At 36.8% G+C, this 11,339-nt stretch overlaps 1 protein-coding gene across 1 annotated transcript; it reads left to right on the plus strand.

The window, feature by feature from the left end:
• The first annotated feature begins 1,681 nt into the window (after positions 1-1,681).
• LOC109049363 (calpain-9-like) lies at positions 1,682-10,375 on the plus strand. The gene is made up of 11 exons (XM_042755603.1): positions 1,682-1,905; positions 5,682-5,927; positions 6,085-6,157; positions 6,397-6,515; positions 6,624-6,757; positions 6,877-7,051; positions 7,444-7,518; positions 9,470-9,555; positions 9,692-9,766; positions 9,880-10,040; positions 10,222-10,375. Exons 2-11 carry the CDS (start codon positions 5,697-5,699, stop codon positions 10,260-10,262), a joined length of 1,170 nt encoding a protein of 389 aa, XP_042611537.1. The 5' UTR covers positions 1,682-1,905; positions 5,682-5,696; the 3' UTR covers positions 10,263-10,375.
• Positions 10,376-11,339: the final 964 nt, after the last annotated feature.

Consider the following 11,339-nt stretch of genomic DNA (forward strand, 5'->3'; position numbering starts at 1 on the left):
TTTTTCACTATTCTTTAAGACAACCTAACCAGAAAAGACATGAATGATGATTGCTTTGTTTTAAATTAAGTTTATTTAACAAAGTTTGGAAGGAGCACGCTCAGATAATCCAACCAATCAGCACAAGAGATGGCTGGCATGGGCCTATATATAGTTGTCCCTCACCTCTGTCCCGTGACAACTTCACAGCACCCCTCCACCACCCCATTGCCTTACTCTTGTCTGGCTCTTATTCCAGTAAAAAAGGGAGGAGTATGTTGTGCCTATGCAGCTTTTGTTATGTAACAGCTATTATAGCCATGATGTTTTTAGGTAAAAATGTAAGATTGTTATATGAGATTGTAATTCTGGACCATGACATCACATACAGTCTTGGCCAAAAGTTTTGGCAGTGACATAAATTTTGTGTTTTGCAAAGTTTGCTGCTTTGTAGGTTATTTTTCCACATGTTTCTATGAAATACTGAAAACAATGATAGGCATATCATGAGTTTTAAAGGCTTTTATTGGCAAAAAAAAAAAAAAAAAAAAAAAAAAATATATATATATATATATTATATATATATATATATATATATATATATATATATATATATATATATATATAATGATATTTACAGCGTTGACCCTTGTTCTTCATAACCTCTGCAATTCGCTCTGGCATGCTGGATATTAGCTTCTTGGACAAATCCTGATTGATGGCGATCTATTCTTGCCTATAAGTATTCTTGCCTATAAGTTCTCTATAAGTTCTCTGACTGAGAGTCATGGACCGAATCAGACAGGCAGAGTTTTACAAACAGTGAAAACTCCTGGTGCTGTTGGCATTGAACATTGTTCAACCAGTCAGATTCCAGGACCAGAGATACTTTAATACTGAAAGGCTAGTTAAGACCCTTGAGTCTTTCAAAAAATATAAGACTTTCATTCTTCAAAACACAAATGACAATATTTTATTTTTGTCCATCAATTTAAACCAATGCAACCAAAATGTTCATGCTTTAAAGGGTAAAAAAAAGACATTGCAAAAGTAATTAATAGGAATTGGGCAATTTAATCCAAGTCCTCTGAAGAGACACAATCTTGATATCAAGAACAGATTTAATTTAAAGGGTTACTCAACCGCAAAACTAAAATTTTGTCATTAATCACTTACCCCGATGTCATTCCAAACCCGTAAAAGCTTTGTTCGTCTTCGGAACACAATTTAAGATATTTTGGACGAAAACAGGTAGGCTTGAGACTGTCCCATAGACTGCCAAATAAAATAACAGTGTCAAGGTCCAGGAAAGTATGAAAAGCATCGTCAGAATAGTCCATCTGTCATCAGTGATTCAACCGTAACGTTATGAAGCGAGGAGAATACTTTATGTACATGAAGAAAACAAAAATAACAACTTTATTCAACAATTCCTCTCCTTTTTTTTTTTGCGATTCTCATTTGCTACTTAAATCCACAGCAAACATAAAATATCAGATCAAGTAAGCACAGAATCATCTGCTGCGCGCGATCGCGTCAAGGATCAGACAACTGCATGCGTGCATCTTGAAAAGCAAATGTTCTGGAAAGTGCCACGTCACGTTTTTGTGCCATCCGGTGGTTTAGATGAAAACAATATCAAAGGCGCCTTTAGCCCCGTTGTACCCACAGTCTATGGTAGTATGTTTTCTTTTGTGTTGCATCTATTTTCTTTCTTTTTATCTATTTTGTGTAAATTATTTCATCACGCTCCGCTCCAAAAAATTGGGAAAATCAGTGTTTTGATATGTAATAATATTTAGAAGTGTTGCTTTTTAGTGACGTCATTCTCGTCGTAATCACCATCCAAATGAACTGACCCGTCCTGCGCCCGCTCCGCTCTGCTCCGCTCTCAGCCGGTCAGCGCTCCCCGGTCCCCAGAGACAGGTACGTTCACAGCGCTGCGCAAGAGACTAAATATTGACACATATAAAGTGAACGTTTCAGTATTAGTTGCAGGAGTGTTTTAATTCTATGTTAACGTGTTTTATTGTCGTTAGCTTTATGAATTTTCGGAGTTGAATGTAACGAGCTGTGTATTTTTCCGTTTAGTGTTGTCGCGTCATGCCCATTTAGTTGTCCCCAACAACAACAAAGAATATTTTTACCTTTGATAATCAAATTCCATAATTATATAGTTGGTAAATAGCCTATATATATATATATATCTAGATATATATATATATATATATATACATATATATATATATATATATATATATATATATATAAAGGCTTATATAGCATATATTTGGACATGTACCATAGTGTAAATATACGTGTTATATTTATCATTGATTTTTAAATGTACCATGGAGAACTAGTTGTGCATCAAGATGTGCTTTATCAATCACGCCCGACACTGTATATCCAGAGTTGCACCCCTGAAAGGTCTACATTTAAATGTCTTATGAAAATGCCTTTTACTCAGCCGTGCATGAGGAGCTCAGTGCATTGTCAGGGATTCTGCATTTTTTTTTTCTTAAAGACTACAGAGAACAATATAATGCTGTGTAATAGTGGTAGTACAGGCACTAATAACTTACATGATTTTGTTTTTTGGTAAAACACAGGCCACAAAACCTTAAGGTCTCTTTATTTGTTATTTTTTTTTAATCCTCTGTTTGGCGCAGTGTATCCTCTGGAGATACAGAAATTTGATTATAATAGTGACACATAACTTTTATCAGAGAAGTCCCTGAACATCAGTGCACTTTCTTAAGGCATGCCAGATTAATCGCAGAGGCACCATGCAGGGCTGTATAAATATTTTCAAATAGAACCCCTTTCCTGGTTGCATATAGCTTATCCAGCAGTTTCCACGTCTGTGTAATGGTGTGTCCTGGGGCACCGCAATAACTTAACCCAAGCCTGCTGCCATGTTACTTTTAGATAAAGATGATGAATTAAGCAAACTTGCAGTGATTTTCTTATTATTATCAATGAAGATTTTGAAGAAAGCAGTTTGTTGGATCTTCAAATCATTGATCATTTCTGATGTACTACTACCACAAGATATACCCGTGTTTATTTGTCTGTACATTCTGCTAAAGTATAGGGGCAAATTTTGCTAAAGGATTTATTCTTTTTTATTATGTCGGCATATTCACATGTCTCACTGACTGTAGTTCAAGTCAGCTCAAACAGACAAACACAAAGCACTTTTGTTTCCCTCCCTCACAATAAGAGACTCAAAAGTGCTTTGTGTTTGTCTTTGGATCAGCTTTTGTGCACATTGTGGAGACCGAAATTTGCCAAGTCATTCAGCTGCTGTATAAAACCTGTTGAAGTTTAGTTTATAGTCTATCACATAAAGAATACACATTTTTATAATAATTTCTAAGTTGGAGACTCAAACCCTAATTAATTATGGTTGTATAGAGCAAAGGTTCCCAACTCTGGCTCTTAAGGTCTATTTTCTTACAGAGATTAGCTCCAACCTTGATCAAACTCACCTGCCTGTAACTTTCTAATCCTGAATCTGATTAGTTTGTTAATGTGTGTTTGATTAGGATTGGATCTAAACTGCAAGAAAAGAGGACCTGAGGGCCAGAGTTGAGAACCCCTGGCACAAAAGTATACTGACAGCTTGATAGTGTTTTTTATATATTAAAGATGCTGTCAGAGAAAACCCTTTGAATGTGATTTGGTGATTGTAAAGAGGAAGAACAATGTTGGGGATTTGATTCCTCAACTATGTGATGTATATGCAAAAAAATAAAAAAATAAATAAAATAAAACATAAAAAACTCTGTGGTATGGAAATTGACTTAGATACCCGATTGGACTAGTGCCAAGGCTGCCGATCAACTGGGATTGGGATTTTTTAGGTGCAGGTGGAATGCAAATGCTAGAGCATCTTAGCTGAAAAGACAAAAGTGGAATTAGGGAACAAATAACTTCTGTGAACTTCTGATTTTGTTGTGTCAGAGAGAGATTGTGATGAGAGGTTTTAGAAAATTACATGGAAGAGACAAGCCTTTGGCCTACTGTGGTGGACATACATTGCTCCTCCTTGGATGATCACGCAGTGAATGTATAATTTAAAGTTTTGTTGTGTAAGACAGTTTTGAAGAGTCTTTAGTTTTATCAGATTTATAAAAGATGTATAAATCGTTCGGAATATAGCACATCAAAGCTGTACGAAATGCCAGGAACAAACAAACACACTTGCACAACTCCCTTGCTCCCCCGGAGAAACAAACTGCATCCTCTGTTCCCTTAACGCTGGGTTCTTTGGGAAATTGGACAAGGATATTTTTCTCTCAAAACCAAAAACATACTTCTTTGGTGACATTGTTGATTTCATGGTCTAAAAACAAAATGACAAATCCTTCTCAAGCATGTCCTGTGCAGCACTGCCGACAACATCCGTAACCCGAATAAAGCAAATTGACACTGTTGCCAATTTCTTTCAATAGAAAATAGCTAAAGCCTGCTTGAAAAGTCGCTAAATGTCGCTAGATGATGTCATACACTAATTAGCATATTCACTACATCATTGCGTTGTATTGCCTTTTACAAGATCATGCGCTCGTGCGCGCCACCATCAAGTCTCAGAAAGTAAAGGTTCGTCCAAGAAGTCACTAGATTTGTCACTTGGCGCTTTTTTGGAAAGAAAAAAAAAAGTCGCTAAAGGAGTCTAAAATGTCTTATAATTGGCAAAACTGTACATTGATGGAGGTGGTCTTGCTTTCGTTCTGGTTGATGTGTGGCCATGTTTAGCATGAGAATCCAACTCTTTAATAGTGCAAATAAGTCAGAATGCATGAAATGGCATTACAAATTTTGAACTTATCCTTTTCCTTTTTCTACTGCTACTAAATTTACCTGATGTTTAAGCTCTGTTTTCACTGAGCATTAAAGGCATCTTTTATTGGAATTGCACCTCTTATGATAAGCTAACATCTCAAAGGTTGTGGGTTGCATATTTCCTACCATTCAATATACAGTATAGTGGAAAGAGTTGTAAATTGTCATATTTCTATTTTGCTCTTTTTCTATGATTTGTAAATTAACTTAGAGTACTAAAGTAAAATGTTCTGTTTCCAGTGGATCATTGGTAATCTGAGCTAGTTTCTTAATGATCTTTGTATTTAAATAGATTGTTTTGGCCAGTGCCATGTCTATGAAAAACACAAAGGTTTGCAAAAGTGTTATTTTGTCATGCTGCCAAACCTTTTGCTGCAATGCACCTTGGCATAAACATCCGCTGACCAATAAGAATTTTACACAGGTCAAGTTTTGCTGTTTTTTTGTTTTTTTTTTAGGCTATTAGATGCTAAGTATTTACACTATGATACATTTATATTTACACACAGTTAACAGCTCAGTGTATTGAAGTACATTATAGAAGAGAAATAATAACACTTTATTTCCACTATTAAACACCATTAGTACCGAGACTCAAACCCGCGAGCTTTGGGTTACAAGTTTGACTCTCTAACCAAACTGCCTTAGCTGCCTTTGCTAACAATACAGGTTATTTGCATTTTGTAGACTGTTTGGAATTTCTGTCCACATTTCCCTATTTAGAAATGATCGGTTAAATTAAACTTATGCACCCTTACAAAGGATACATTGACTGCAGCCTTGTGCACTCATGTTGATACACAAGCACAATGCTAAAAATGTGTTTGTATTTGTTTGCCATGCTGCAAAAGCATTCTGAGTGAAAAATGCCTCCCCCTGATGGGTGCCATCACAACCCAAGTGAAGATGATGGGAATTCTCCTACCAGTCCACTGGACTTCCTGGATCAGAACTACCAGGAGCTGCACCAGAACTGTCTCACTGAAAACACACTGTACAATGATGAGTTGTTCCCTCCAGACGACAGCTCCATTGGCTTGTTTGATGATCTGCCGCCTGATGTGGACATGTCTCAAGTTGTGTGGAAGCGGCCATCTGTAAGTTAACATTACAGAATTCTTTGTCTATAAATATTCAAACCTTCTGCCATAATGGCTTTCACAGCTTTGCATGGATTTATGAATTACAAATCTCTTCTTTGTATGTGTCCATGTTTCGCTACTGAAGGAACTGCACTTGCTTTTCTGTTATCAGGAATTGGTGTCAGACCCTAAATTAATTGTAGATGATGTGTCAAGGTTTGACTATGCACAGGGAGATGTATTAGGTAAGTTTGAGTAGATTCTGGTGTCATACCATAGGTGCTATGTCTACTATACAATGTGTTGTGGGCCAATTTTTGATCTTAACCCAGATATCAACTCATGTCTCTTCTTAACAATTAAAATAAATGGCATCATGCACCATATGATGGGAAACTAGTAATAATATACACTATTATTTTAACACATTTTGTACATATTTTAGATGTGACTTCAGATATTATGTAATATTTTATTTATTTAGGAAACTGTTGGTTCTTGGCTGCAATTGGAGCTCTAACTTTTGAGAAGGATATCATAAAACAGGTCATGCCAGCTGAACAATCACTCACCAAGGATTATGCTGGGATATTTCACTTCAGGGTGACTATAATAACTGTTCAATATTTCAATATTTAATCAGAAGTTTCTCACATTATAATTTCTTCAACATAAGAAAGTCATATTTTCCATGTTTATTATTTATCACAGTTCTGGCGATTTGGGAAATGGATTGATGTTGTTATTGATGACCAACTTCCAACTATTGATGATGAACTACTTTTTGTGTGTTCAAAAACGTCTAATGAGTTTTGGCCTGCTTTACTGGAGAAAGCATATGCAAAGTTTGTACCATTATTTTGAGAAAAAAGTGTCCCGTTCTTTATTCATTATTTGAATAACTGAAATTTAAATTGACCTACAAGTATGCTGATGAGTGAACTCAAATAAACTGTCTTTACAGGGTGTGCGGGTCCTATGCTGACTTGCACGCTGGTTACATATCAGAGGCCCTGATGGACTTCACTGGTGGGACGCATATGTATTATACACTGAATACAGCTCCTGCTGATTTGTGGGAAATCATGGAACGTGCATTCAAGTCGAAAACGCTTATGGGCTGCGGATCTAAAACAGGGGTAAGAAAGACTTTACCAAATCCAAGTCATATATTTGTTACGTCTTTCCAAAGGCAGAATGTCAAATGATCGTCATAAAAAAAAAAAAGCACATAACACAAAAAGCTGAATTTGATCTGATCTTTTACTGTCACAACAACAAACTCAGTCTGCTTAAAACAAATTACAAATCAGAGCCGTAGCCTGTACTGTCAAATTAAGGCAAAAGCAGGCTGTATTTGTGCATTGTTATGATTTAGGTTGAAGATCAGATTAGATTCAATGACTAATGTATGCAGAAGTCAAGATTTTCAAAGTATATAAAAGTTTTCTTTTAATAACTGCATACTGTACATGGCCTGCTATGTCTTAATATGAAATGTTTAAACTTGTTTTTTTGTATGTAACATTAGACAACCCCTGAAGAAACTGAGTTACTTCATGGCATAATTGCAGAGCATGCTTACACTGTGACAGGGGTTTTTGAGGTAAGACCACACACGCATCTGGCTGTTTCAGTTAGTCTCAGATTATAACCATTTTTAATAGGATGCTTCCACGGTGGAATTGAGATTCAGGTACATTTTTGACCTTAATGACGGCACTAGTATAGGCATCCGTCAGTTTCAAGGGGCCCATGGATCATATTGGATGAAGATCACTGGTACAACTTCGGTTGTGATTCAAAAATCCAATTTGGGAATGGCAGTCTCTGCCACAAAACATTGGAGATGAACCTGCAGCTTGTTGGATAGGCTGGGTCCTAGCCTTCCTCTGTAGCTGCTTAGTCTGAGACTGCTATTTGAGCATCTCCACAAAGTTAGAGAGGCCTTTTTACACAATCTGTCTCCACTTGTATTCTGTCTGAGGCAGCAGTTTCCCAAGAGTTTGGTTTGATTCCGAGGGCCTTGAGATGTCATTTACAAGTCTTTGTCCCTCACGTGAGGTCTACCTGTTGGTCGCATTCCATGTGACAGCTTGTCATACAGGAGATCTTTCTGAATCCACCCATCACCCATTTAGACAACATGACCTAGCCATCACATGCATCTCTACTTAAGATGGATGAACATGGATGAGATCCTTGCTCTCAAGGACAGTGCATTTGGGGAGTTTGTCCTTACAGGATGCCTGGTATGTGATGGAGGTAATACTTTCTTGTTGAGCATGCAAAGTCCATGACTCACTACCGTAGAAAAGTGTGCTCACCACACCAGCCTTGTAGACCTGCACTTTGGTCCACACTCTCTTTGTCAGTCAGGACAGGGTTGTGATACTAGGTAGTCTGGCCTTGAATTTAGGGCACAAAATGTTTATGTACTTGTTTTGTGTTGAAAATAAAATGAAGAAAATTTGAAAAACTATATTAGTAAGCACTACAGCGGTTCATTGGGAAAACGTTTCTGTGGTGACATTTCTGCAAAGTGATATTATGTTACTTCTTAAGTTTCACTTTCAAAGTGAAATGTTCATTAAGTGGCGCTAAAAGTGTGTTCATTTTTTTTTTATCCAAACCTGGCAACTTTTTATTATGTTGGTTTTTACGTGTCGCGGCCATTTAGAAATGAAATGTCTGGTGAGTGGCGATAAAATGTTAAAGGGTTACTCCACCGCAAAATGAAAATTTTGTCATTAATCACGTACCTCCATGTCGTTCCAAACCCGTAAAAGCTTCGTTCGTATTCGGAACACAATTAAAGATATTTTGGATAAAAACTGGGAGGCTTGAGACTGTCCCATAGACTGCCAAGTAAATTACACTGTCAAGGTCCGGGAAAGTATGAAAAGCATCGTCAGAATACACCATCTGCCATCAGTGATTCAACCGTAACATTATGGAGCAACGAGAATACTTTTTGTACATGAAGAATACAAAAATAATGACTTTATTCAACAATTTCCTCTCCTCTGTGTCTCTCCAAATCAGCGTAGCGCCATTTTGCTCTTTTGTGTCAGCCTCGCCACAAGGATACGTTTTTTACGTGTATTTACACTTTGGTTTGAAGCAAACAGCGCATTGGCGCAGGGATGGAGTTTCCCTTTAATCACATTTGAAAATAACAAATAACCTCCTACACTGAAGCCTGCCCTAAACCTAACTGATAAAATAATAGAAGTGGCATTTTAGCTCGTTTTACAAGTCTTTGAGCTCTTCATAGTGATTTTTCTGCTTTGCATCGTGGGTGCAATATGTAGATTGAATGAATGTGAGCAATTTGTCACAGAGCCATCAATATTCATAGTGTACAATTCCAGGTTTATTAAAAAAAAGCCAAACTAAGAACCAAGTTAGAGCAGAGGTAAGTTGCAAAGAAAAAGAGGATTTTGTGTGTGCATATTTAATGTGCATATTTGTGTCTTTCTCCTTTTTTAATTTAATACTCTTTTACTTTTAATAAATCTCTTAAACTGACATTGATTCCTGGCTATGTACAACAGGTGATGAGTGAAGAAAATCCAGTCCAGCTAGTGAGACTATTAAACCCATGGGGCCAAGAAGAGTGGCAAGGAGACTGGAGTGATGGGTAATGGTTACAGTCACAGCTTCATTTAGCCAGTATCATTCACAAACTCAGCAGAAAGTCTCTGTTTGTTTAAAAGTGAAAGTTTCTTTGTATTTGCTACATTATAGCACCGATGGTCTGCTTATTAATTTTACAGATCACCTTTGTGGGACACAGTTTGTGAGGAAGTCCGCAAAATTTGCCATGAAGTTTTAAATAATGGGGAGTTCTGGTGAGCATGACCATGTTGGATACCCCCATCCTCTCACACTTGATGTGAGAAATGACTACTTCATATACAAAGTATGAAATCACATTTTACTTAGAAACTTATTTTAACTGCAGGATGTCAATGGAAGACTTTACCAACATTTTTGAAAACATAGACATATGTTGTCTCTGTCCTGATTTTCTGGATGGTTCCGCTGAATGTCACTGGACGTCAGAACGACATTTTGGCAGATGGAATGCTGAGACTACAGCAGGTGGTGACATAATTAAGACAGGTATTATTACTGTATTAATATGTCTATATTTGCACATAAAGCCCTAATATCAATCAGCAAGCATAGCAAAATGATATATAGACAAGTATATACCCAAGGCTTGTATAAGTAAGACAGATATAACTTGGAATAAATGCATAGAAATTAAATAATGAACAAATATTGTTTTAATATGTTATAGAGACTTTCTGGACAAAACCCTCAGTTTCGGGTGAAAATTGATGAGCTTAATGAGGAATGTGCTAGTGGCCAGCACCCTGAAAATATACTGGTGTCCCTCATGCAGAACCATGAGAAGAGACACAGAAATAGCCAAGATAATTTTAATATTGGCTTCTATGTTTTTTGAGGTCAGTATTTTTCATATACTATGCATGTTTACATATGTAAATATGGCAAATAATGTATAGAATTTACATATGTTTGAATCTGATATAGTTTAATTTAAAGTTTCTTTATAAATTGAAGTTGCTTTCATTTACATTTATAGTATATTTATGCATTTAGTAGATCTATCTAAACTTTCTATCCAAAGTGACTGTGAGGGTACGTTCACCCAAAAATTAAAATTAGCCATAAATTACTCACCATCAAGGTATCCTAGGTGTATATGACTTTTCTTCTTTCAGACGAATCCAGTCGGAGCTATATTAAAAATTGTCTTTGATCTTTCAAGCTGTTTAATGCCACTCAATGGGTGTTGCAGTGCTTCAGTCCAAAAGAAGTTAAATAAAAAGCACCCATCCATAAAAAAGTTTCTCACACAGCTCTTGGGGGTGAACAAAGGCCTCCTGTAGCGAATTGATATGTTTTTGTAAGAAAAATACCCATATTCAAAACATAATAATCATTTTAATCTAGCTTGCGCTTACTGTTATAAACGGAAGCAGATCCGGGCAGATGACGTATGAGGTCGGCTTTGCACCGCTCAGAAGTGACGAAGGCAGAAGAGCAGGGGAGAGATCAAAACAAAACATGCTTTAGTAAATGCTGCTCCATCTGAATGCACGTGCTGGAGATTAACAATAATAATAACTTTAATCTAGCTTGCGCCAACAGTTGTACACAGAAGCAGCTCCAGGAGGATGATGTATTTAGTAAATGCCACTCCATCTGAACGCACATGCTGGACATTAACTACCTCCGACATTCTTCTTTACAAATCCATGTTTTGTACTTCTAATTAGTGACTGTTGTTTTGTTTTTGATCTCTTCCCTGCACTTTCGCCTTCGTCACTTCTGAGCGGCGCAAAGCCGACCTCATATACGTCATCCACCCAGATATGCTTCCGTTTACCA

This window comes from Cyprinus carpio, unplaced genomic scaffold (assembly GCF_018340385.1).
Source record: "Cyprinus carpio isolate SPL01 unplaced genomic scaffold, ASM1834038v1 S000006728, whole genome shotgun sequence".
NCBI classification, from domain to species: Eukaryota; Metazoa; Chordata; class Actinopteri; order Cypriniformes; family Cyprinidae; genus Cyprinus; species Cyprinus carpio.

What these genes read in the sequence shown, in the direction of transcription:
- LOC109049363 (XM_042755603.1), top strand. Translation starts at nt 5,697, where the DNA reads ATGCCTCCCCCTGATGGGTGCCATCACAACCCAAGTGAAGATGATGGG. An exon ending in CTGGAGAAAGCATATGCAAA is followed by an intron (nt 6,758 to 6,876) that starts GTTTGTACCATT and finishes CTGTCTTTACAG; the next exon opens with GGTGTGCGGGTCCTATGCTG. An exon ending in TTAAATAATGGGGAGTTCTG is followed by an intron (nt 9,767 to 9,879) that starts GTGAGCATGACC and finishes TTTTAACTGCAG; the next exon opens with GATGTCAATGGAAGACTTTA.